Raw genomic sequence first — 27,179 nt, 5'->3', positions numbered from 1 at the left:
AAAAAATCTCCTACTCTAATTTCTCCCTGTAGTTAGATATAGATTGGTTACAACCTAGCCAAGACTCTGGTCTGAATAGCCCAGGGATTCAGGATCTTGCCCAGTCTGACCAGAGGGCTTGCTCCCATTTACCTGAAAGGGAAACCAGGACTATAGCTGCATCATCATGGATACAGGTACGATATCGGGCTGTGTAACAGCAGCATATTAAGTGACTTTCATATGTCAAAGAGCACGAGGATGGTCACTTAATGCTTTTTGCCACAAAGACCTGTCAACTTCTGTCAAATTTAAGTAGTTGGATTAAGTTTGCGAACATAGTCTCAAGGGATCAGACGAATATAACTATTACGTAGGCATTCCTAAAGTGCTGACTCTGCTAGTCAGACAAAAATAGACAAAATGCTAGTTTGGGGAGAGAGCATGGCTCACCCCAGGCCTTGAGCAGTTGCTGTGTGTAAGGATTGTCCCCAGTGTGCTGCCCCTACAAGACAGGAGAACTGCTGTTGTACTGCATGCCTTTCTCCTAGGGTAGAGTCTCCACTGAAATAGGCTGGCAGGGAAGGATCAAGGATGTGGAACAGCTGTATGACAGGCCTCATGTCCAGATCATCAGCAGAGAAAAGCAGTAAAGCTTTTCTTCCTTTCAGTGTTACTTATGTTACCTGCCAAAAAATAGTGCTGGGAAGAAGAGAAATGATTCAAAATAATTTGAACATCTTTTATGGGTCACTTCACCCAGGCCAGTATAAATGTCACAGTGGCACCAGCGATGCAATTAAAAGCCATAGACTAATCTTTTGGAATATAGGATCTTGCTCAAAAAAACCATAGAGATTACCCAAGCACGATAAACATTTTACTGGGAAATAATACTGTTAGCAGATCCCAGATTAAATGAGCTGAGAAATAGAGAGCGTGTTTCAAAGTCATTTGTAATCAATAAAAGCACTCCTAATGCGTTCATTTGGGCTTAAATTGAAGTAAATACTATTCTTATTGATAAAGAGCGGAATACTCAGCATTCTGCAAAACCCGAGCACAGTCACGCAGACAGGATCTGGCTGCTGCCACATGAGTCTCAGGTCTCCACTGACAAATAATACAATTTGCCTGCAGCTTCCGCAGATGGTTCGAAATCTGAGTGGAAGCAGGAAACTGTAACGCCAGCTGAAATAATTATGTTTTTAATGAAGATCCATGGGCAGTTTCTATGGTACTTTCAAAATAAAGCTCCATAAACTGTTCTAAACAAACTTCAGTCGCAGGTCCTGAGAGCAAAAGTTGTTCTAAAAGACCAAAGTGAATGTGCATGGGTGCTCTGGTGGCTGCCTAGAGGAATATTATTGTGGCCAACAGGATGATGGAGCTAATCTGATAAATTTATTAATGTACTTCTATTTTCCATTGCCACTTGTAATGATGATGTAGACAGGTGAGACTGCCTGTTTCAGTTTATGGTGACTGTTTCTGGTTAGGCATTGAATAAGCTACCTTAGGTTAAATAATGACTCTTATTGCAACAAAATGAACAAATCAGCAGGGTCACCGAAGCTGAAATTGTTTTCATATTCCAATAATTAAAAGCATCATAACCCAGTGATGTATCTTCAGCTAAGGACTAGAGAAGAAATTAACTTTAAAAAGGGTTTGCTTAAAAACTTAGTTTTGCATATTATTAAAGTTCAGAACCATTCCTAACAAATTTCAGCTTGTAGGAAAAAAAAAACCACCAAAACAAAACAAAGAAAAAAAATTAGTCCCATTATATAATCTCACCTATAATATCTCCAGTTGAAGAATTATCTAAATACTTCCAATTATAAAGGATTTTATGGATCACAGGATCTTATCAAGCCATCATATGATAAATGCAGAATATTCCCTGATTTAAGGACTGAAAATCTGAATGAACTGTTGGAACAAAAGCCTAGTAATAGTGAATTCTGTGGAATGGAATAGACACCAAAGCAATAGTTTATAAATCCATTTGGGAAGCTGCAGTGTAGTTGGCGACTCCAGATTTTGTCTTCATTGCCATCCATAACTATGGAAGTGCATAAAGCAACCATTGCTTGTTTGGTGTGTTTTCCTTGGAATTCCCATTTTCCTATACGATGCTATTAAATCTAATCTGATAATTTGTAAGCTTTCTCATCTTTCTCATTTCTCTTGAGAACTTTGCTTTCATCTAGGAATTAATCTCTAAAGAGCACTGTAACCTCGAACAAAAGTAGTTTCTTAAATATAGTACCTGTTTGCCTATCTATAATCTCCTAAATTTGTTCAAGTAGTTTGTCCAGTAAAGGATTATGTCATCCATGCATTAAACCCCCCTGTATTTAATTTCTGGTAGGCAGGAGGCAGCCATCAGCAGTCAGCACCCTCATCAGATGGTGCAAGGCTTCCTTGGCAGCCTTGAAGTTGCGTATGTACTGTAACTGGGAGCTAGAAGGCTGCCAAGTGCTGACAGTATTTAAAATAGATAATAAAGATAAAGTTGGTGGCTTTAGTCTAGTTATCAAGTTCCCATGCATTCTCAAACTCATTTTTGACCTACACAGTCCACAAGGTGCCAACATGGAGTAATTAAATTCTGCTTGTATTACAGTTGTATCTTCCTTCTCATACTTTATATCAAAGAAATCAATCCATAAAAGTTAGTTCATGAGCACTTGTGCATCTAAGAGAAAAAAGAGTATTTATGCTTGTATCTCACAGCCCACAGGTTAGCCATAGACTACAATTTAAGGGTCACAGTTGAATTTTTTTACTAAATATTTTTCAATTAAGCATTTCACAATTGCAGTTTTCTAACTTATTCCATCATCTAAAAAACCCAAACGAATAAAGAAAAAAACACAACTTTTTTTTTTTTTTTTTTTTTTTTTCCAAAACTGGAATTTTGTGATGCTGTCTACCCTGCAAAATTTAGTAGGCAAAATGTTACTAGTTACAACATCTATATGGCAAAAGGATTTTGCTGAAATATTTTATCGTGTTTACCAAAGTGACTTGTGCTGTTAAGGTAATTCAGTTTGCCTTCGTAACTGTACCTTTATTAAAAAGCTTTGTCAGAGCAGCTGTACCTGCAAACCCATTGAAAAATTTTCCAGGCCTTGGTCTGTTTGTAGCTATATTGTTTTATCTCTCATTTCACATCATGATGTGTTAGGTTTTATTTCCATGTTTGGAAATAAAACATTTTATTTCGAACCATCATTGCAAAACTTGTTATAAAATGAGGTGTATGCAATCCTAAATGTCACTGAAAAAATATTAATGGGTATTTTCCCCATAATATTTGTATAGTGAAACTTGTGGAAATTCCACCCAGAGTCAGATTCTACTTATAGATGGTAGCTTAGTGATAGAAACCCTCAAACTTCCCTGTATTATGGCACCATCTCAGTTTATTTACTGATTGATGTAAGTCTGAAATTACTCTCTGCTCCTGAAATTTTATGTTATTCACCTACCTGTTCTCAATCATCTGAGCCATTCTTTAATGTTGCTTCACATGATGTACTACATGGTTCTCTTCTATGTGGCCCCAGTTAAACAGGAGAAGGGGAAAACTCGCTGTGTAAATACTGCCAACCAGATGGGTGTCTATGTCTAAACGATAAAAGGAGTGTTGCTCTTTTTACATTTTAGACCAACAATGAAACAGTCCTGAAATGGCTGATCTGGCCTTCTCAACCTCATTACAGTTTCATACCTGAAAGCCCTAACTCTGCTTGATCTCACCAGGTAGTACTGACTTCTGCAGGGGGTGGTGGAAGCTCTACAGAATCACTCTCCCTATACTAAAGCTGAGCTATCAGTATTCACTCTGCCTTTTTTATAATGGATGTTAAAAAGGTCTCGGCAAGGTCTGCGAAATGGTTCACGCTAAACCTGGTGGTCTCCACGGCTGGTGACCCTTGAGGGGCACTGGCAGCTCACAGTCCTGCCTGTGTCTCCTTCTGCTGCCTGGCTTCCCAGCCCCACGGGTGACTCTGACTTTGAGAGAGCAGGGAGGAGTCAGAGCAGGTCAGATTCTTGTCTTCAGGCTAAGTTAGCGATCTGGCTTGTAGCTCCAAATGCAGTGATCTGCCTTTTACTGATTGCAGAGACAAAAGATACAGCCGCAGGGAGCCTGGTTTTCTTACAGTGTTGAGGAGACAGTCTTTTCTGCATAAACACAAATTGCATGAGCACAGCATAGTTTTTATTTCTTTAGATTCATTTACTGTGCAACATGTTTTAATGTGTTTAATGTGCCTGTAAAATAGTACGAATTTTTTTTGTAGCAGGTGCTAATGAGAAAGCAAGCTTTCAAATTTACTCCCAGTCCAGCCAAATGAAACTCTTGTTTTAAATAACCCAAATCTAATTAACCTTTGTTATGTGGTTACTGAAATAAATTATTTCACTCATCAGAAAAGTTTGATCCAGTATAAAAAAAGTATGCCAACATATAGATTTTATTCTCAGTTTTCTATCCTTCCTTGCAATAGTGTGTTAATAATTTTATCTGGAAGTAAATACTTTAATTTAGTTCAAGAGATAATCAAGTAATGCTAACTTCTCTTCTGAAAGCAAAACTAAATAAAATGGACCAGTTTATTGGATTAAGAACTTCATAAAGCAAAGAACTGCTGCTCAGAAACGAAGGTAATGTATTCCTCAAATTTAAAAATCTATTCTCAATGACAGTTGCACTTCTTATTATAGGATAAAAGTCAGCAATCCAGTTGAAAGAGCAGTTATTTCAAGATATGAGTACTTAACCTGCAAAAACCTTCCTTTCAGAATGTTCAGATAATTTCCAAACCAGCTCAGGAAGCAGCTTCCTAATTTAGAAAAATGTCTTCACTTTTGCTTGACCCAAATGGCAACACTGTTATTTTGATGAGCTATCCTAAAATATTTCACTCTGAATGAAAGAAATCCATTGCAGTGTTGTTTAATGGCCATCACAATACGGATCTTATGAACTGCACAGCTGGAGTGTCTTCCCTGAAGGACTATGTCTCATGTTGTTCAGTGCACTCAGGTTAGTCCAGTGAGCCATGAGTATGCACAGATAGTGGGAAATCATTCCACTTGGAGAATTTGAGTCTTAGGGGAAAATGAGGATATTATCATAAAGCTGCAGTCAGCTGGATTCATGCATACTATTTCAGCAAATCACAAGGCAGCATTTGAGACGTGCTGATAGGCTTTATTTTAACCAAATTTGAGAATAAAATTATTCAACAACTTAAATTCTGCTCATATTCCTATTCTGTAGCTTTTGCCAATTTATCTTTGCCCTTTGGGTCAGGGCAAACCCAAACATGCACACATTGAGAATTCCCCAGGATTAAATTACTCAGCTTGTTATCAGCTCTTTGTCAAAGTAATATGTACTACAACTGTGCCTGAAAGTTGTGATGACTGTGTCCAAATAACAAATAAGAAAGGCGTTTGCTTCAAGTCCATTTGACAGTGGGTGATAGATAATCTGATACCTTGTAATCTGTTCAGGAAGGAAGAGTTTTCTCAGACGTCCTTCAGATAACAGCACTCTCCTGTCATCTACACTTGAGAATTTGTCTTAAGACAGCATCTTACAGAATGGTACTGTAAGGAGGGACCCTGACACAGGGTCACCAAGTACTACTACCAAGTAGCTAATCACAAATAATCCATTCCTTACTGATTTTTCTTACCCAGTGCTACTCTTCAGTCATCTGGTTTATGGAAAATAACTCACTCAAAAAAGATGGTAGTAGCATCCACTTTCTCAGTTTAGTAAGGGCAATTCATTTTTATGGGCTATGAAATTCAGGGCTGCTACTTTTTGTGAGAGCAAATATTCCCTTACATGCCAAGTAAAGATTACTTGTAATTAAGGTTGAAGAATAATTTAAAAAATCCCCATAATTGGCAATGCAGGAAAGCTTTGTATCAGAGTTGCAGTGTTGCTGATATCAAACACTAAAAGAATCAGAAGTTACCCTAAAACTCAGAAATATACTTATTTAGTGGGAATTCTATGTACTGATTTTGGGGTTTTCATTTTTTGTAAGCTTGTGTGCATACGAATACTTATTGTTGCTCAAATGCTGGCAATTCAGCATTGTATTGAAAAACCTTTAGGAGTATTTTGCACATGTGAAGAGAAAGGACTTTTTCTGTAGGTTAAAATTTTAGGAGATCTAAGGTCCTGGAGACCTAAGGTCCCAGAGACCTATGGCGCTAGGGAAACCTCTGTTGCTGCATTATTTGTGTGCATGAAAGTCACATGTGGGTGTTAGGCATACGAAATTACACAAATCCCTCTGTGCTAATACTGCTTTATTTTCTACCTCTCTATCTCATGCAGCATCAATGAAGATAACTGTGAGAGTTAAAGGCCTTCACTTAAAAAAAATCACTAAGCTTTGCCTTTAGGGAAAATATCACAGCAGGATGTTTGCAGACAAAGCGTGAGGGCTTGCATGAGTAAATAAGTAAGCGATATGTATAAAAGTAAGCTCTTACAAAGCATGACATCAAAATGTATTTGAGATGCTATTGTGAATAACAGTTACAGTTTGCTGAACATACATTGTCTCCACCTAAAAAAGCTGTTGGGTAAGAAAGAAATCTTCATTGCGAAATGCGGAAAAACAAAACAAGGGCAAAGAAAAAGGGGCAGAGGACAGAGGTCAGATTTCCCCTTTAAAAATAGGGCTAAGGAAAGCTTAGATGAAAGATTAGTAAGGCTGGAGGGAATGCCATGGAAAAAATGTCATCAGGCATCTGACCCTCTGTGCCTTCACTGAAGTCTGCATCTGTGGAGGAGTGGCAGCCACAGCCTCCATTGGTATTACGGCTCCTCTTTGGGTCTAAAATAAGCTTTTTGGCCTAGATACTATGTTCTTATAAAACGAGAAGATACCAAAGGCGCTACAGTACGTGTATGATTATCTCTATCTACATGAATATCACAGCATGAGACCCAGAGGGTATTAGTCAATGAATTACTCCATCTGCATGGCATTTCTCCTGTGACTGTTCCTAGATACTCTCCACATAACCAGGAATAAATGTTTTCTGTAATTTTTGCTAGGAACAAGGCTTTAGTGGTATTGGAAATTAATAAACCTGATGAAAAACAGCAGAAAAGCAATGCTGTGCACATTCAGGTGTGAAAATGGTAGGAAATGTTTTATTTCAGGACAGATAAGAATGAGAAGCCTTAAATCAGCTCAGCCTGGTAAGTGGGAGTTTCTTTCCTTCTTAGAACAGTTGGAACTGGTGCTAGGACCACAGTTTCTGCATTTGTCTTGCACAGAAAAGATCTCATAGCAGAAAGTTATGGAAGTGAACACAAAACTACCTAAAGGTTGGAATTCAACAACTCTTCAAAAGCTATGTCTTTCTGCCCTTTCCAGTCTGCTAGCATGCAAGAGTAAGTAAGTATCAAGGAGTAAGTAAGTATCAAGGAGTAAGACCTATCCCACCAACTGAACCAGTAAGTTTTTCATTTGGGGTGTCTTTCAGTCTTTGCTGCGTGTTCAGTCTAATTTCATCAGAACTTCAGAGCTTTGAGAGAAGACAAAATTTAGAAAACACTTTTGGACTGGGTTTGCATGCTGGCTGAGCAAAGCATGGCTTCCGTGCAAGAAAATGCAGCCAATTGATCTGTTTGTAAGCTGCTTTTGCTCAGCTCCTACCCGACATGTTCCCCCTAGTTGGTTCAATAACAAGACGTGAGCAAATGTCTCTGCAATTTATATCTACACACACCAAGCTAAGATTTATGAACGGATTTATAAACAGATATCTGTATGAAAAGGGAATCTTCATCTGTGTATGACTGTAACCTACTCTTGGCATTTATGACCAAAATTAGGAAGTTATTCTGAGCCTGCAGAGTCGTAATGAGTGTGAATTTTAATACAGATCCCTCTCAGGAAGCATCATGGTACTACTGAACAACACTTTCAGGAGCTCACTAAAACCCCCATTTGATCCTACAGAGAATTAAATTAGAACAGAGCTTTTTGTAATAATCACCTGATCAAAATAACTTGCTGGAGCCATCACATATAAGGGCAACTGCCTTAAGAAGTAGATCACATGCTATTTTCAAGTAGTAATAGGGCCAGGGAACAGAAAATGATGTAAGTAATATTTCCTGATCTCCAGGGAAAGAAAGGCAATGACTCTCTTGAATGTGTTCCATTGCTGCAACACACAGCAGGACTCTTCTCTTGCTGCAGTGTCAGCACACTTTTGGGAGCATGGAGATGGGATACGGAGGGTGCTCTAAACTGTGGAATGAATCATCCAGCTGTACTCCCAGGTTCTGGTACTGCAACTCTCAGCACTGCATGCAAGTCACATGCACTGTCCAACTTGCAATTCATTGTATTTGTAAATGCCTTTCTTGGAACAAACCATTTTACTCCAAGGCAGAGCATGAAGCATTTTTTTTTATTTTTTTTTTTTAGGATGGTGTATTCTTTGGAATTTTGAAACTTTTCTGAGATGGTGCCATATTTGACTTTCTGTTCAACAGCCTTCTGACACTACTCCAGGAGGTCTAATGTCCTAAATTAACCTCCATCTAGCACTACCAGAGGGCAGAGCACGCATCATCTCAGTATTATGACATCTAACACCAGCATGGCTAACTGCAGCAGAAGTTACAGGTTATTTTGACACTTTAAACTGAAAATATACATAAAGGCACTTGGCCAAGCAGTAGAGGATTGTAGATGTGATTTGTCTTCTTCAGAAGAAGTAATTCTAAGATGTGTGGATATAAGACATCCTGCCTTGCTTAGCCTAGGTCCCACTGACTGGTCTGTGAAGGTGTCATTAGGCTAAATACAGACATCAGTAACAGGGGAGGCAAGCCAGAGGCAAACCACTCAATTTTGTGAATGCTGCATTTTTTAGGGTTCTGAGAGGTCTCTGAGCAGAAATCTATCTTAATACTACTTGAGTCTTTCTGCCCCTAAAGTGTCTCAGGAAGCAGTTAAGACTGATGGAAACTTTTACCAAAACATGCTTGCTAGAGTGGTTTTCTAGGACATATAATTCTGTTGGACACAAAACTGGAATTTGACTAACTCAGTCTCTTCTGCTAGGATCTTCATCTTAGCTGAATCACCTGCTGGTTCAGTGGTCTCTATGAGCTAAAACTACACATGACAAATTAGGGAGAGTAAATTCCTGAAATAGGAATTCATGCAGCTTTCTAAATCCACATGTGTTTTGTTGAAAACGTTGCAGAATATTCAAAAACACTTTATTATTTAACAGGAAAAGGGCTTGTTACTCATGGCTACAAATATCCTTGATGCAACCAGCCATTCATCTGACAGCACAAACCTGTTGGAGGAAGTGAGAATAAGCTGGCATAGAAAGAAAGAAGAATTAATATTGATTTGAACTGGAATGCAACTTTCAGTTTCCTCTCATTGATGCCAAAAAGAAATTTAATTTTGAGTTGCTTTAAACACTCAGCTTAGCCATGAAATAAAATACATTCACTCTTTCTTAGAAAAATAAAGCAAGTAAAACCAGCTAGGCCTCGCTCAAGGGAATCTGGGCTTAATGTACTTCCTCATTTATTGAGAGAGAGTATCTTAGTACCACATACAAATAATGCTGGAGTGACATTTGCTCCTTATCTTCTTATAAAACTACCCATTGCAGAAAATCTTTAAACACTGATTGAACAATTTAATGAGAATAACTCTGCAATCTTATTATTAAGGTACTCAGAAAAAAAGGAGACATATGAATGTCTCTACATTGTGATCTAGGAGTCCAAGCTACCATTATAATAAATGGAATTAGATTTTTATTCAACATAAAATAACTTCTTATGGCTCTATTAATTTCTTTAAACACAGGTGATCACTGACATTTAGGTGCTGTAGCATTCCCTTCTGGGCTCTAGCTGCTGCTGCAGCATATTGCAGATTTCCCATAGGTCCCAAGTTGTCTCTTCCTGCCTAAAATGGGTATTTGGTGTCGCTCAGAGGGTCTCATATGGCAGTGGGCACCTATGTTTAGGCAACTGCTGGCTGGTCAGCTGAGCAGCAGCCCATGCTCCATTCACTGTAATGACCTGGGCCACTTGCACACACTTCCATTTGGGTATCTGGTTCCTAACCTGGAGATCTCCTGCGACAGTGTGAAGATCATTAAGATCTTTGTACGGTTGCAAACTTAACAAAATTTTCAATGATCCAACATGGACATTCGTGTCAGATCAGGCCTCTCTTCCCTAACTCCTAAGGCACCAGCAACTTGTAAAAGCAGAGCAATAAAATCTCCTAGTGGTCATAAAGTGTGTCAAACTCTTTTAGGGAGTGACGGGAAAATGCCTTCAAATGCTGGTTCCCTAAAAGCACTGAAAAAGAGAAACCTTTCTCTGGTGTCATCAGAAGCAGCACTTCAGTTGTGACTGAGAGCAGAGAGGGCTGGATGGGAAGAGAAGGGACAGTTTTTCAGCCACACAGTTCCTCAGACTCCAGAGACAAAGCTGTCTGCAGTGGGACTGAGAAAACTATAATTACAACTGAAGCTAATGATTCTACCTATTTGTCCTCTCATTTGTTTTACAGGTTTTTTACAGTCAGTGCAAAGCCAGATTAGTGTCTGCATGAGAACAACCTTTTTTTTTTTTTTTTTTTTTTTTTTTTTCCCCTTCCCCTCACTCTAAATTAGGACCTCTAATTTACTGGAATCTCTGCATTTTCCCTGAGTGACAAGTCTAGTATTTGACCCTATCCCAAAGGAAATTTCTCCAGGTAATTTCTTTTCAAACTTGATTTGCTCTTCATCTTCAAGGAACCCTTTGGATGTCCCCTCATAAAACATGAAATACCTTGGACAATAAATTTTCCAAGGACCCTTAAAGTGTGTGGTGGCTACTAGTGTTTCAATAACTGAAGTCTCTCTAGTTCTCTCTCTTTTTTTTTTTTTTTTTTTTTTTTTCTGTGAGACTACAGACCTTCTCATCTTGTTTGGTAGATCCCCAGAATTAGCATGAAGAAACTCATCCTGTTTTTCGTAGGACAGAAGGTTACTGTAGCATGTTGGTTGGGTTTGTTTTTTTTTGTTTTGTTTGTTTGTTTTTGTTTGTTTGTTTTGTGTTTTAAAAATTTTATTTTCTTGGGGTTTTTTGTTTGGTTTTTGTTGTGTTTTTTTTTTAACTCTCTTAAAGTGATATATTTAGGAGGTATGAGGGGAAAGAGCTGGGCAGTCCTTTATTTATCTTCCCAACAGGTGCAGCACAGGGAGTCACAAAGGCTACATTTGCTAATTTCAGTTTTGCCAAGTACAAAGCACCCTCTGGTCAACTGAAATACCACTCCCTGTTTTCCTCCTAAACTCAATGAGTTCTGTCTTTTAGTGTGACTATAGTAAATATTTTTCCTATGCATAGATGCAGGGCTTTTTGCACAGGGTGGACAAGCTTTCCAACTCAAGTAAGAACAACAGTAAGGCAGATGAATCTTGCATTATTCTACTCTTATATTAAAACCTTCTCCTTCTCTGGAGACATTCAAAACCCGCCTGGACACCTTCCTGTGTGATGCACTCTAGGTGACCCTGCTCTGGCGGGGGGGTTGGACTAGATGATCTTTCGAGGTCCCTTCCAACCCCTAGGATTCTATGAAAATCAATTAATTGTATAAGGAAAAAGTGTCAATGCAGTTCCTTCAATTTACACCATAAGAAACAAAACATATGAACTCCAAAATAAAACAAGTTTGGGGGGGTTTCTTTACCGGTGTAATGAATCTGATAGGGATAGTAGTCTTAAACTTAGGAGTGGTGGAGGCGGAAGGTCAAAGGATAAATCTGAGATGCTCTGGTATCTCAGAAGGAAGTGTAGGAGCAACATGTAGAAATTAACAATGGGAGGGCAGAGGCAGCCTAAGAACAACTCAATTTCCAGTGTGCAACAAGATCTGTGCAGGAGGACGCTGTTCTACAGGGCTCAGGATAGGAGCAGGGCCCACCCTCACAGATCTCATTACAACAGTTAGGCCTAAGTTTGCTTTTCGTTTGTGAGGGCTTTAAATTTATTAGCTAAAGGTGATGAAGAGAAACTTTCTAAAGAATTGAAGGGGAAAATAAGATAAGGGGTTAGGGTTTCCTCCTTTCTTCATCCACCAAAACTCATTTACCTGTGACTAATACAGTGCTTGCAAATGATATGTATGGGCCTGACTTCAAGTGTGATTTGGCTCCAAGACTGAAGGAAGTTAGAAATAATGGGAATGCATTTTACAGTCAGTCCTGCAGAGGGGTGGTGATGATGGCAGGAGATGGATGTGTGTATGCTTCTCTTTCGCCTCACTGAAGTATGTGTCTATGCAGCAAGGACAGCAGCAGCTGCACTACCCAGTTTGGTGCCATAATCAAACGGTTGCACAGGTCTAGTCTTCTGCATGAGAAGCACTGAGCAATGTTATACAATGTTCACATGCCAGGCTATTGAATTTTCAGGAAAATTTTCTATCAACAGTGTTAATTTTGACACAAGCCAAATTAATATACCAAAGCAGAATTTCCATTTATCTTCTTTTTCACCTTTGAAAAATCGTTTACCCTTGAAAATATGATATTAAAAGAAATCTTAAATTAATTAACTTTTATCCAACTTTGATGATGATATTGATTTCTCATTGGAATGCTGCTCTACATGTCTATTTATATGATTTATATGATGAACTGTGATAAAACTTGTCTTACATTTATATAATATAGTTACAGCACAATCATGCAATGAAACAAAATCAGTCATGTTTAAAAGCCTGTGGCAGTAAAGGCTATTTCAGCTGGTCTTCTTCAGGGAGAACAGTGTCCCCGTATCTCCAAAGCAGTCTCTACTAATATATCTGTTTGCCTCCTTTCACAAGTTAGTTTAGAGATTGTCCTTGTAACAGCATTTGCACACAGTTTTCTTCATGACTTTTACTTCTATGCTGTTTAGATATTTTAAAAAGTTGTACTAAAACAGTGTCTAGAGTAGGCACACTGATATTTTTAAATTTTTATTCCTTGCCAATATGTGGATGTTCCAGTCATTATTCAAGCTGAGCTTGCAAACCCTTAGAAAATAAGTTGGCAGACAGTTGATTAATGTTTTGGCTTAAAATCGGAAATAGTCACTTAACTCATGGCCGTGAGTTATTTCCTAGATTGGAGAGAATAATTAAGGTGAATTTACAGAGCTGTCTACGGGGGACAGACTTGCACCTGTCTCTGTGGGATGATGCCCACAAATAGTTTGAAACTGTTGCTCTTGAGAGATTTGGCGCTTTTACAAAAGCATGCCCAAATGCCATGGCCTGTGACAGTTTAAGAGGGCACCTAATTAATGGCAGCTCTCATCATGAGTATTGGTTAAAGGAAAAGGGAGACAGGAAAGATTGACTCAGTGAAAGCAATAAATTACAGGACGTAATTCTATGAGAAAGGGTTGTTTTATTAGCCACCAGGAAAAATAAAGGCCACTCAAATGCACTGGTAAAGATCTTCAGTGCCACAATTCCATCCCAGTCATCCACTGGGGTGCATCCTTGCAATTATGAAATTTTGAACAGGCTAAGATAAAAGTATCTTACAACAACATGACCATATACTTCAACTAGGCTGCAGCTGATGTAATATTTAGGACTTTGACTTTTTAGGAGTACAACAATAAAGGCTTTAAATCATTAGGCATGGAAGCCTGTTTCCACAGTGACAAATTCCATTAGGCTGAAGTGCTCCAGCAACCTTCTCTTAGCTGAGTAGTGTGTTTAATTTGGTGATCCTATTTGTTAAGTGTGCACTGTGAGGCTACACTCTCACCAAGTCAGGAAACTTCTCACTTTGGTAATCTAATGATCTTAAAATAACTCAAAGAGCATTTGACCTGAGAAAAAAAGCCTGGGAGCTTGCTGCAGCACTGCCTCTGAAAATTCTAGCTACATTTACTTCAGAGACTGTAATGACAATAAAATGCAAACCTTAGATTTTCTTAACATTCAAGTGTTAGTTTCTGATGTCTCATCTGCTGGCTCTTGTGTGTGCTGTTTTTAACTGGCAAGACCTATGGGAATAAGGGGCATGGGATCATTCATGTAGATGGCTTCTTTTGGAAATGTCAGAAGAGTATGGCTTAGGTGCTTGTGTGATACAGAACCCTGAAGCCTCTTGTCTTCTTTGTTTTCTATTGCATGTCAGGTTCTGAAGTCTTACTAGGAGAGCTAGTACCAGTCTTAGCAGTGGAATTGTACTATTATTGGTACCAAATACTCCTGCCACAAATAAGTAGTTGTACTTACTATACAAGTACTGCCACTAGCTCAGGTGAGTTCTTGATCAATGAAAAAATTTTAGGAAGCAGCTAATCTCATAAGTACAGTAAAATGAACAGTTTATTACCCTAATCTACTGACTGCAAATAATCTGGGTGCAGTGAGGAACAGCCAGCAAACAACCTATAAGTACCACGTTTCCAGAGCTTATTACTACTTGCGAACTCTACCTCTATCAGGAAACAGGACAGAAGGCTTCATTATTGTATGTGCTGTCAAATATCAACTCATATAAAATAACATTTATTCCACAGTCAATATAATGTTGTTCAGAGTTGCTAAACCTATCTTGTAAAACAGCCACAAAGCTGCATTTGTAATCACTGAATTGTAAGAACATCTTTGAAATGAACTAGTCCTAAACAGAATAATGACCTTTGGAAACATGAGCCTCCTAACAAATTTTCTACAAAGCACATATTTTTGAAAGTCCAGAAATATTTTTGTTGGGTTTTTTTTTTGGTTGGCAGCCATAGAATGCATTCTGATTAAACTGTGTAATATGCAGTCAAATAACAGATCAAATAAAAAGGACACTTAATACATGTGTAAATCATTTGAATTACAAATAAGACACTCTAGAAGGGGCTTGGCTCTAGGTTTGATATAGGGGATTAGGGTCTCGTATTAATACATGCACTTGGTGTAGCTATTTTCAGAAGGATACTTCATCCATCATTGTCCTCAAGCACTAAGGAGGACCAGTAAGTAAAATGATCATGTTGGTCTGTCAACACTACTTGCTTAAGACTCAGTCATGCAAAAAGTTTAATTTTCATATGCCCCCAACCCAAGAAGGTGCTGAAACTAATGTTGCTGATAGTTGCTGTGCTCTCGGTTTCCACAAAACCAGAACATATTTCAAAAAGACTGTTAAAATAAAGAAAATGCTCTTGATAGGTGGATATTAAATCAAATGTACTAATTCAAACAACACATATAGGCCTATGGAATCTTTCAGAATTGATGGAAACAGAATGCTGTTTAATTACTTATGTCCTTTCCACAAGATTATCTTTAAGGTTAAATTCAGTTTTGCATTTGGGCATGCATTAGGGAACCTGTTTATATAGGTATTGTTTGCCAACACTTGCAAAGCACATACAGTTTGCACATTTATGTCTTTGCAGAAGCTATGTATATTGTCAATGTTGGACAATAGTAATAAAAAATTCTTATCAAAATGTCTAACTGTTAAAGAAAAATAAAAGAAGGGCTACAGAAGTAATGCAAATACAAGAAGTTTACTCAGCTTAAATTTTCAAAATAGTAACAAATGCTAGCTTTAAAAAAGTTGTTAATTAATATACCCTGAATGTTTTATGCCTGTTTGGGCAGCCTCAAACGGACAATGCTGTCTCTCACTAGCAGACTATGTACTCAGTTTCCTTGCTATGAACATAACAGTACCACAAACGGGGGCAGTATTTCTTCCTTGAACTATCCTTCTTAAATATAAAATAATAATTTCTGTAGTGCGGCAAAATGTATCATTTCAGTTTGAATTGTAAAAAACCCCACCTTACTACATTCTTCACTTATGCATTAGACATATAGAATATATTTTCATCAGAACCTTAAAATTGTTTCATGAACACATCCTTTGTATTCAATAACTTATAATAATGTTTATTCCCTGTTTTCCAGAGCCTAGATATCTCAGCTATAGAGAACCCCTAATTGCACTACAAAAAATCTGCAATCTTCAAAAGTGAATGCAGCATTTGCCCAATCAATTAGTTTCTCAATATCTCTGCAAAGCCATTGTTTATTGTTTCAAATAGCTGGAGGCCAAAATAGTTATGTGCTACCTGCCCCTATCTGAAAGTAATTTCTTAGTTAAAAAGGTTCAGTGATCTGTAATGACACAATGATGTTAAACAGCTATCACTCTTAGATACTACCCATTGCTAATGTGCTAGGGGGTCTAAAAGATATTTTGTATGTGCACACACATCATTCCTGTAATTAAGAAATGTTCAGGTAATTTTTGTTATGCTTACCATCCTTCTTAGTGGGTTCCGGCATTGTTACAAGAATTCTTTATTCCCAGTGAGTTTCAGCCTTTCAGATGCAGTAAGTAGTAGCCCCAAGTCCAGCTGAGAGGGTATGCAGATCAGTATGACAAGCAGAGGGTAAGAAGAATTCCTCTGCTTTATATACTGCGACTGAAATATCAATCAAAATAGCACCTCCTCTCTTTTCAATGCAAACACTTTGAAAATTGACAGTTATGGGAACCCCTCTCCCATCTGTTGTCTGCAGCCTCTGCTCCCTTGGCTTTTGGAAGGAATCTCTGCTGCATTGCATGGGGCTGATGAGAACATCTATAATTTTCTAAATTCAGCTGCACCGCTTGCTCTCTGCCTCTCTCTCTGTAACATGCAGACATGCATACACACGCAGACAGAGGTTGACAAATTGACTGCCACCCTGTCACTTAAAGAGCCCTTCCTGCCTGCAGAACTTACAGGAGCAACCTGTATATATTTGTGCCTTTTCCCACAACATAAAAGGGACTAATAAGTGTGGACAGTTTCCCTGCAGTGAAACAGCTGGTCCTCCCTTTAAGAGAAAGTGTTGTGCAAAGATGGAGTGAGAAGTACTTTGCAATATTAATGAAGAAAAAAGGATTATTATGTTCCTGTTTGGAGCAGTGAGGACCCTCCGTATTGTGCTGATCACATTTGCTAGACTTTCTTGGGTCCTTTCCTTTAGCTGTCCTCATTTTAGCTTCGATAAACACTGCAATGTTCCTTTCAGCACTGCTAGCTCATTAACTGGAGAGGTCACTGCTGAGAGATGAGATAGTCTCTTTTCCACTCATCGAGGAGATGCAGCACTCCTTGCCTTTGCCAAGCCAGGAAACCAGACAGAAGGAATGGAAATCCTATCTGTAGCACACACACTGAACCACTAAACTGAGCCACCGGGCTGCCCTCCTCTGAAACTCCTACTTAAACTATGAATATGTAGGCTATAGAAATGTAGGTCAAGTTAATCAGGGGGCACTACAATTTATTTTCTTATGCCTGTTTAGGATTTTGAGACAAAACTGTAGTGATTAGAACAACAGATGAACTGGTCCTTCAGGATTTCATGTATTAGAACAAATGTTTGTGTCATTATCACATATCAATAAAAGCCAGGCTCCTAGACAGACTGCACACTCTCTAACTACATACAAGTGTTTTGGAAAACATATTTTACATCATTGAAAAGGAGTTAGAGATATAATACTGGTCATGTGCCTGTTTATCCTATAGCAAATGCACAATTTTTTCCTCTACAAGCTGTTGTTTTCTGGCTATTTAGCCATTTTATAGACACCTTATAAGGGATGTGCATTTCATTCTTTTTTTTTTTTTGAGAGACCAATACCCAGCTTTTTCTGCTCAACTCATTGTGATGCTTTATTATTTGACTGATTCATCCACCTACAAAATATAAAGGTAAGACCCCTGCCTAGAAGAACGCAAAGAAGGAATGTTAAAACTATATTCCTCCTTTATTTTATATCACTATCTAGGTTAAACTCCTTGTATCACTGAAATTATTCCTGTCCCTGAAAAGCAAAACACTGCCTTGAATAAGTAATGGGGTTTTGCCCTTTTGTGTACAAATGTGGTGGCAGTGGGTAATCAGTGCATGAACAGACCCAGTAACACTGCAGAGGTAATTTTTTCTTGTTCCCCTTTCTTCTGCTCACACCCAGGCACTGAATGCTTTAATGTCTGGAACAGGAAAACACTTGAACCTGTGTCTTAGCCCAGCTTTATTTACTGGTATAGAGATAGGTAGGAAAACTCAGTTGACTCTATAATCACTGCTAGGCAGCAAGGGAAGAAGAAAAGCGGGTAGAAAAAAAGCACGAAACACTGTAGTGTGTGGAGAAATGTGTTTTTCCTGAGATGTCTGTTTTGTAAAGGCCAGCTGAGAGTGCAAGTGACAGGCTGTTCACTGAATGAAATAAATTGAAACTGTGGACTAGCAATCATTTCAAAATTTGCTCAACCTGTTACGCTTTCCTACCCTTACGTTATACTTGTATAATTAATCGTGTTTCATATTATGTTCTCTTCCAATCTGACAAAAAAATCCAGTCTTGAAAATTTCCTGTACTGTTTTTTTGTTGTGTTTTTTTTTTTTTTTTTAATGATATTATAAAAGATGCCACTGAGATAAATTTAGACTGGGATTTCTCAGTGCACTTTAGCACTAGCAGTGAAAGGGAAAGCAGTTTATTTCCTAAGTAAGCAAGCTATATTTTGTGTTTCAGTCTAATTCCCAGCTGAGTCTGTACCTCAAGAACCTGCAGATACTTCATACTCCAATCTAAGACAATCTAGTAATTTCAGGTTATTTTTCTTCCTGCACAAATGTTGTCACAATGTTGACCCCATTTTTCTTGTGCTGTAACAGTTCTTAGTACTTTGGTGCTACTGCATACATGTCATTCACAGCTTGCCTTCTTACAGTTCTTTTCCACATCTGTGGCATGCATGGTAGTCACCAAACTTACCTTATCACTGAATACAGGAGAGATGTTGATTTTGGCCAAGAGCTGTCCATGCAGCTTTAATAATGGTTAATATAGAAGGAAAAAAACAGATAAGAAGGAAACACTTGGCATTTTCTTCAGGTTTGCTTGCTCTCTTTGGGTTTTTTCCATTTTGATCATCCTTAAGCTTATGCTTCATGGATTGCAAAAATGTCTAAACAATTATCCATACATCCAACATGCACAGTCTCTGTTAATAAATGCATTTATCTACTTATTTTATGAAGTTCATATTTTAAATAACTTTTTTTCCTATTGTCCTGCTCTACTTCTTTGTGTACGATAATAATTCACCTGGTTTGATTGCAAGAGATCTTGTGAAGGAGCTGTCAGAAGAGGAAGCTTTTAGCTCCTCTGTGCTGAACACACACAACTCCTGAGCAAGAGAAAAGGCCACAAAGCACCTTCTGACTCAGCTTACTTGATGAATGACTGAGCTGGACCCTTCACAGAAATAATGACATGGAGAGACCTGAGCTCCATCTTGCTTCTAGTCCACCTCCTATACCTCAGTAGATAGAACTAGAGGCTGCGGTTTTCTGAGTCATCCTTTCATTAACTTACGCTATTGCTAAACACACCCCTGTTTGCACAGCCTGCCTCATGCCTCTGGATGGAAACAGTTCTTCTCATAATTTGATATTCTCCTTCCATAAGTTGTCTTGTGACAGTGTATCTTGCCCTTCCATCAGGTGAACATCTTCTGAACAAAATTATCCCCATTGTAGTATGGCATTAGAGTACCACCATAAGTCCTCTACTCAGCCAGTTCAGGGGCCAAACATGCTAAGTTCTTTGAGTTCTTTCCATGCCTGATTCAATTAATCTTCTGTGGTCTCCTCCCAAAATATGAGTATCTTATTTTAACTCTGTACAGCTCCTTGGGCAGTTTCCAAACAGCAGCTAAACAAGGCATAAGATTATTAAATCATTCTCTCTCATTTGTTTTTAATAAAATCACTTGGTCAAACATCCAAAGCCTTTATTTGTTCTTGCAGCTGCTAAATCTGCATCTATAACTTCATATTTGCTGCTATTCCTAGGACTGAACTAATTTACTTCAGTCTCTATTCTAGTAAGTCACTGGCTGTTTGTTAACAGAGAAAAACCTTTGTCTCGTCACCAAGCCAAAGGATCAGGACATTCTCAGAAGACCTCAGAGACAAATATTCAGTGAAACTGTTTAAGAATATTCCACTGAAAGATTTCATTGATATTGAAAAAATATGGTCTATTGGAATAAGAATGCTGGGCAAAATGATCAGTTTAGATGAGAATGAGAAAGGGTTCCCAGGCCACACAGGACAAAATCTGAAAATAACCCCCAAAACCCTGGTGTGTCTGTGCTTTTTCATTAAAAAATGAACAGCAGCTTTGTTTCATACTAATGAAGAATCCAAATTTTTGAAGTCTTATGTAACAGAAAGCCATTTTAACCAGTTTTAATGTTTGGAGCTTTGGAGCCTCTATGGAACATTTGTGGTGCCCAAGGCAGAAGTATAATACCCAGCAGCAGAGGAGTCTTCCTTCCCATCAGGAGGAACCCAGAAACACACTTCTCCAGGGGAATGCTGGAATGAGGTCTGACGATCCTACACCTCCTCCCACCAGGCACCAGGCCTGAAAATGGTTTTCTCCATGTCTTCAGCAGAATCGCATCATAGCAACATTCTTTTGTGCTCAGATTCTGCCTTTGCCACATATAATGTTTAGTACAGGACATTATAGATTTTGGTGAATTTATTTATTTTTATGTCACTAACAATCCGCAGAGCATTTTTTCTTCTCTTCCAATAAAAATAACAATTAAATGATTTTTATTTCTACCACACTGGTAAGTATAAGACAAATCGTACAGCTGAAAAACACTCAACTTGTACTTTTGCAAATGAGGAAAATTCTTCAGCATGGAAGAATACTGCATCTCAGGCTTTCTGTTACTTTTTGAGTCCCCATTTAATTTGTGGAAACAGTACTTTTTGTCTGACATCCCTGCTTAATTTACTAGTGTTGATGAAAAGACACCTGGATTTATCTGGCCAGCTCAGTTTCATCACAGCCTTGCACTATAGACTTGCCAGAAAAAATTACTTTCCTACTCTGTCATGCACCCTACTTTTCTGCCATGTAAATGAGCCATGACCTTGGTTGAGAAGTGATGAGAAATACTTTCTGTATAAATGTAGCATCCACAAATGGGATCTTACTTTATGTAGCAAGACGAAGGAAGATTAAACTTTAAAGCCTAGATTGCATTTTTCTTCCAAGACAGTCGGCTTGGCAACACTTCAAGGCATGCACAAGATGTCGTTGACAGATAAACACCACTTGCCAGCTTTACCTTCTGCCTTACAATGACCCAAAGGGTGACATTACTGTGTAAGCAACACATGCCCCATGGTGTCCTATAGCAGTCAGTGTTTCCTTTCTGACAGTAAATTCCAGCTCACTGAAGCACTCTGAACCAAAGTCAAGAGCTAGTCCCTAGGTCAGGGCAGCAGGGAAAAGGCAGAAGGAAGGAGAGCAGCTTCTTTCTGCTGACTGCTGGGCTGAATCAATCAGAAAAAATTAGGATGAAGGTTGCTAAAAAGTGACTGGAATTTTGCCACTGACTTCAAGAGAGCCAGAGCTTTTTTCACTCTGTTTTTAAGAGGAAACTTGAAAGAGGACCCTGCAGCCAGCAGAGGAAAGAGGCATTGCTGCCCAGATTTTTGTTCTTTCTTCCACAGGTGAAACTGGGAGCAGCTCCTCACCTGAGCTATGCCTAGGTAAGCAAGACCCATGCTGGGTTTACATGTTCCATTGTCCTGAGAACTGTCTAATTGTGAATGTCTGATGCAGAGTAACAAACAGAAGTTCCTCCAGCCCTGATTTGATCTGTTCATTAAGCATGTGAAATTTCCGGCAGTAGTTCACGAAGAGCACATGATTTCCCCCAGCAGATTATGGTGCATCATGCTGGTGTGGTGTCTCCAGCACTGGCCAATGAGGCTTGGGTTGAGGAAAACGCCCCTTTGTCATTATAAACCTAGGACTCTTATCTCAGGTTCTCATTCAGAATTGCATTATTTGTGTGTTTTTGGATTTGAGTGTAGCATTTCAGAATTGAACTTGATGGATTAATTTTAAATAATTTTCAGTGTGTTTGATCTGTCCTGTTAGAAGTCTGCAGAATTTCATGAACACGCATGTAGAAATTCTGCCCTGCAAATTCCTGAAATCCAGAATTATCCCCCAAACAGCACAGATTTTCCCAAACTATATTTTCCAAGTCTGCTTCCCCACTGGTTACAATTAGTGTGTTTCAGTCTCAAAATTCTGCAGGTACCTCTTGTGCCCAAAGATGCACCCTCTGTATTATGGGAAATGCTACTGCAGGGGATTCTGAGTAACCTTGATTAATGTTTCTGAGACAGTTTTAAAGTCATTACAATGGCAAAGATAGAGTTTGTAATTAGTGCTTATACAATAACAGTCTTCTATGTTAAAATTGTCACAAGCCTCCAAACTGAAGTTGATTTTGATATTAGAAAACTTCACTTAGTCTCCTTTAGAATTTTAAATATTGCAGTCTTGCAAACTTTAACACTTCATAAAGGTAGATAAATAATTCAACAATTCAGAATTAATTATGTAAATCCAAGTGTCACAATTCATCAGTGTTTGAAGAAAAGCATCCAAGTCTCAACCACAGAGGGGCTGGAAATAAAACTATAAAATTCACTGTAACTATTTATTAGCCTGGAAGTGTTGTTGAAGTGTCTATTTGTATCCAGATTGCCACCACCTAAGGTCACCTGTGCTATATAATGAACGCTCTATAAAGGTATTTAACAGAAATACATTCAATTCCCAGATGTCCAAAGGAGTTCATGCACATCATCATAAGCAGATTCCTTAACTGAGGTGCACCTTAGTCCTCTCTTTGTAATGTGGGAGTGATAACTCATTATTTTACGCTATAACTATCTTCATACCTTCTTTGTTTCCTTAAAGATCCTCTGGAGTGTGCATTAATAACTGCACAGTGGAACCTTAATTTCAGTTGCTACTATGATATATTATTACTGTTTATAGTGCCTAAAAAATACTGTGGCATAAAAATAGATGGAATAAAAGGTATCAAGTTCTGGGGCAGGTATTGTCTTTTATCTATTAAATAATTTGTTCTTAGCATAACTGCAGTATAATTATAACAACATAATACACTGGGCTAATTTGTTTGACATTTTAATGGTACAGTTTCCTAAGACACATAAGCCAGTGCAGCTGCAGACAGCTGCTAGCAGGACTGGCCCATTCTCCCCTCCTTTTTCTCTTCCTCCTCCCTCAACTAGAAGAACTCCTTCCTTGAGTTGGACCTGGTGACTATGCAGGATGAGTCAGTTCAGATAACTGATATACGTGAACCCTCCTCATCTGGAGCAGGAGGTACTTGGTTTCAGCTGGCTTAGCCTGCTGAAGCTGTGCTCTCCAGAAGCCTTGTGATCTCTAGATATGAGGCAACAGGAGCACACAGCTGCAGGCAGGGCAGTGGGACTGTCCTTCTTAGCTGCAACCTACACACACATAGTGTTAGGTTTAACAGGAAATTATACCCTTGTTGTGTCAGAGGTCTACAGTTCATAAACATCCGCTTCCTATTCTGGAAGATGATTGAGATATAGATGAAGCACTGCATATTAATCTCTGAATTCCAAAAGCATCTCTTGAGTAGAGACAGATTTTTCTTTAATTTATTCAAATATTTTTTCATTTGTATTGGATGAAATAAATTGAATTCCTTTCAATCTTCAGTGAACCACCAGCAGGGTCCCTCTGATTTACTGAGGAGAGTGAATGTGAGCTGTGAGGGACAGAACTGAAAAAGCAGCACCATCCACTGGGAGCACAAAGCAAACCTGAGGTAATTAGCCATGAATCTCTGCTTTGATGGAGGCCTTTACCTTCTCTCTAAGAAATCAGGGTTATTGAGTTTTTGCCATTTGCTTTATGAGCTTGACCAGTCCTCATAACTTTGTGGTTGCCCTTGAACTTAACAGGTGCTGAAGGTTTACCTTCTTCCAATGTACATTATAGAATGAAAGGAACATCATACTCCCTTTCTCCATGAACAAATGTCATCTTTTATGTAACACACTTAATATGGCTGAATGACATGACCATGGTGGCACCACACTAGCTTCACCAGGCTTTAACAGGAATGTAGTACTGGTTTCTCCTGGTATTTTCAAAGTCTTTGTAACCTCTATTCACTCTGAGTCAGCACTGGGCTGGAAATGTGTGACGTTTTTTAAATGAGCAATGGGGAGATTTTCTTGTATGTGAAAGATCCTGACTTGACATTTTTTAAGAACTTCAGACATGAATTTTAAAAATAGGCTGTAACTCAAAAAGTGACATGAAATATTAAGATTCCAGATTTATAAAGACTACTAGAAGCAATTAACAAGGACTTATTGTGTTAATTCGACTTCCCAAGCAGCCTGGTGGAAGGAGGCTAGAAAGAATATCTTATATATAAAGGAATAAACAGAGATAAGGGTCTTTGTCCTTGGCTCCTAGTCTAAGGTATATGCTGCTTTCTGGATCTGTGAACCCTGAAAGAGAAATCCCATGGAGATATACTTCACTTTTGCCCTGGGTTGCATGTATAAAGTTCAGAACAGACACTTGCTTTTGACTTTTTGGGTGACACCTCTTGCAACTACATTTTAGTGAGTGCAGTGTCAACTTCTGCATCTGAAGACATCTTTCCCACCAGTGCCACCAGTGGAGATCTAGTCCTCGGGCACAGGTCAGTTACTTAAACACGATCACATGCAGCCACCTGAGAGTGCCCTCTGGTATCTGTCATGGCCTCCTGTGGCCCCTGCACAGCATGTGGATCATCAGTAAGTCTGGTGTCAAGTCCTTCTCTTCCATGTGATTGTCTAAGTAACTTCAGGCACCTCTGATGGTGCTACACACGTATGTTTAGGTAGCTGAAGCCTTATCAAATGGATTTTAGAATGCAGAAATAATTTTTAGGATAAGATGTCTCGTATTTTGGATTTCACTGGTGACCAGCCCACATGACAGTTCTCCAGTGTAGAACTCCAGAGCACCCTACTCAGTGTATCCTTCACAGAGATTAATGGTTATGAAAGATTGTTGGGCTTATAACTACAATACCTTGAATGGCTCAAAGTGAGTCCTGTCATGTACTCCCCCTCCCTTCCACAGGCTTCTCCCAGGTGCTGCCCCATGTGTACCAGGGCTTGTGCAGCTTCTTCCTGAGTGGCCACAGCAGATCAGCTCACTTTGGCTTTTCACCTTTGCAATGGCTGTGCACCCACAGAATTGCACATCAACCAAACTCTTTCATCTGTGCTTACATAAGCCAGTCAGCTCTATTTCTTCTCCACTGCCACCTCCTAACCATTCCATTGGGAATGCAATGCATCTGAGAGCATGGACTTCACAGTCTGGGTTCTGACTATGCTTTTCTCAGTGGTACAGTAACATCTTGGGCCAAATCTTTTCAGTTTAGCCTAAGTTTTTTACTGTACGGCTTATTAAAAAAAAAAATAAAAAATAAAAAAATGTTGGTATTGCAGGCACTCATCTATGGGAAAAATTCTTCTTCCAAAAATAAACCCTTCCGGCTCAAGTTAGAGCCTGAGGCTTAAGGTATTAGCAGTCTGGAACCATAACAATACAAACATATGAGAAGCCCAAATGGTACTGAGAAGCATTTGTGCACTTTACCATCACTGCTTTCTTATTACCAATTCAATAACTCTCGTGGTTTGCTTCTACAGGACTTATTCCTGGCATGTGAACTGCAGAAGCAAGAAGACTTTGTGCCATCTGCTGACACCTAAACAAGTATGACAAACTTTTTTCTTTCAAGTGATAAATTAAAAATAAAAATAATAAAAAATAATATGGTAAAATGATCCTTTATATAGCTGGTTTTTTTGATATAAACTTCTCAGGCACACAGCAGCAGTGCATCGCTTGCCTTGCCCAGTAGGAGCCAGCCACAATGCCAGACTGTCAGTCATATTTCTTCTTTGTGAGTCACACAATGAACCCTTCCTACAGGAATTTTGGCCATGTCAGCCGGACAGTACTCAACGTTCTCTCTACTACTGCCTTCTCACAGGTATGGGTTAGCAGTTTAAGCAGTTACTATCATCTCAGCTAGTTTCTTCTCACTCTCCTTGGGCCATAATGGATAGATTTAGCAGTGATCCAATGAAGGGGAACAGGAGCACCCTCAGGTTCTGTTGCATATTGGCAGGCTGTTCTGTACTTGGGACTACCAGAAAATGGCCTTTTCTTAAACCATCTTGCTAGGTTCACCAGCAGCCACCTGACTAACTTGTCTAGGGTCTTGCAGTGTACTCCAGGAGAGACTTTAAAGTCTCTCCTTCATATTTCTGCTCACTCCTATCTCCTGTCTCAAATCTCTCACCCTCTGTTGTTTCTTTTGTTAGTGTTCAGCAATTATTTTCTGTCATGTGGTTTTTCCAAGGATCAAGCTGCAGAGAAGTATAAAAATAGAGGGAAAAAAACCAAACTATCAGATTTCTGCAATGTCAAAAGGATCAGCCAGTAGGCTATGTGTAGCACTATCATTTTTCCTTGGCATTAAACATTATGAATAGAGATAAATGTCACGTTAGTGAATGTCACATAATTTCCTGCATATGCTTGTACATGGTTTAAAAAAAAAAAAAAGAAGGAAAAAACCCCCAGAATTTAAAGATGGCTTATGAAACTGATTATTTGAATTTAATTCTTTCTAGGAGCCCTAATTTGTCACAGGAAGCTGCAGTCTATGCAGCACTGTCAAAGTTAGCCACAGTAATTTGAATATGGGCTTAAGAACTGAAGTTCAGGTTCCTGGTTTTTAAAATCCTTGTCCTTTTCTAATAAAAATTAGTAGGTATGCCAATAAAGTTTATACTGCTTCATAGTTGATATGCAGACCAAAATTTCTAATCCCATCCTCTACCATTGTCATTCTCTGTTGTACTTCTCATACCTAAAGAACTGAGGAAAATGTTGGAAATCTCCATTTTGTTTTGCTGGTGATAATAAAAATAATTTAGCTGAGAGAAGACCACCAAATGAAATTAACATGGCATCCCTAGGAACTGAACAAATAATACAATGGATTAGAAAGTGAAACTCCCATGTATCTTCTTCCTCTTTCCACACCAGTGGCACACCATATGGGTTAATTTTTTCCTGATGTGGGAGGTTGTATAAAT

The 27,179-nt window shown here is 38.7% G+C and overlaps 1 protein-coding gene and 1 long non-coding RNA gene across 2 annotated transcripts in view; one reads left to right on the top strand and one right to left on the bottom strand.

Annotated features, from left to right (window-relative positions):
- MYBPC1 (myosin binding protein C1) overlaps positions 1 to 16,474 on the bottom strand; it is a 77,636-nt gene extending 61,162 nt beyond the window's left edge. The window contains exon 1 of the mRNA XM_051643971.1: positions 16,358 to 16,474. Coding sequence (XP_051499931.1) covers positions 16,358 to 16,382 — 25 coding nt within the window. The 5' untranslated portion in view covers positions 16,383 to 16,474. The remainder of the gene's footprint in view (positions 1 to 16,357) is intronic.
- On the top strand, positions 73 to 25,853 carry LOC127396360 (uncharacterized). Its single transcript, XR_007891988.1, has 4 exons — positions 73 to 176; positions 21,645 to 21,683; positions 23,713 to 23,821; positions 25,719 to 25,853. It is a non-coding gene; the product is annotated as an uncharacterized LOC127396360 (long non-coding RNA).
- Positions 25,854 to 27,179: the final 1,326 nt, after the last annotated feature.

Source organism: Apus apus, chromosome 1, assembly GCF_020740795.1.
Source record: "Apus apus isolate bApuApu2 chromosome 1, bApuApu2.pri.cur, whole genome shotgun sequence".
Classification (NCBI taxonomy): domain Eukaryota; kingdom Metazoa; phylum Chordata; class Aves; order Apodiformes; family Apodidae; genus Apus; species Apus apus.
This window is presented reverse-complemented; position numbering and strand designations above follow the sequence as displayed.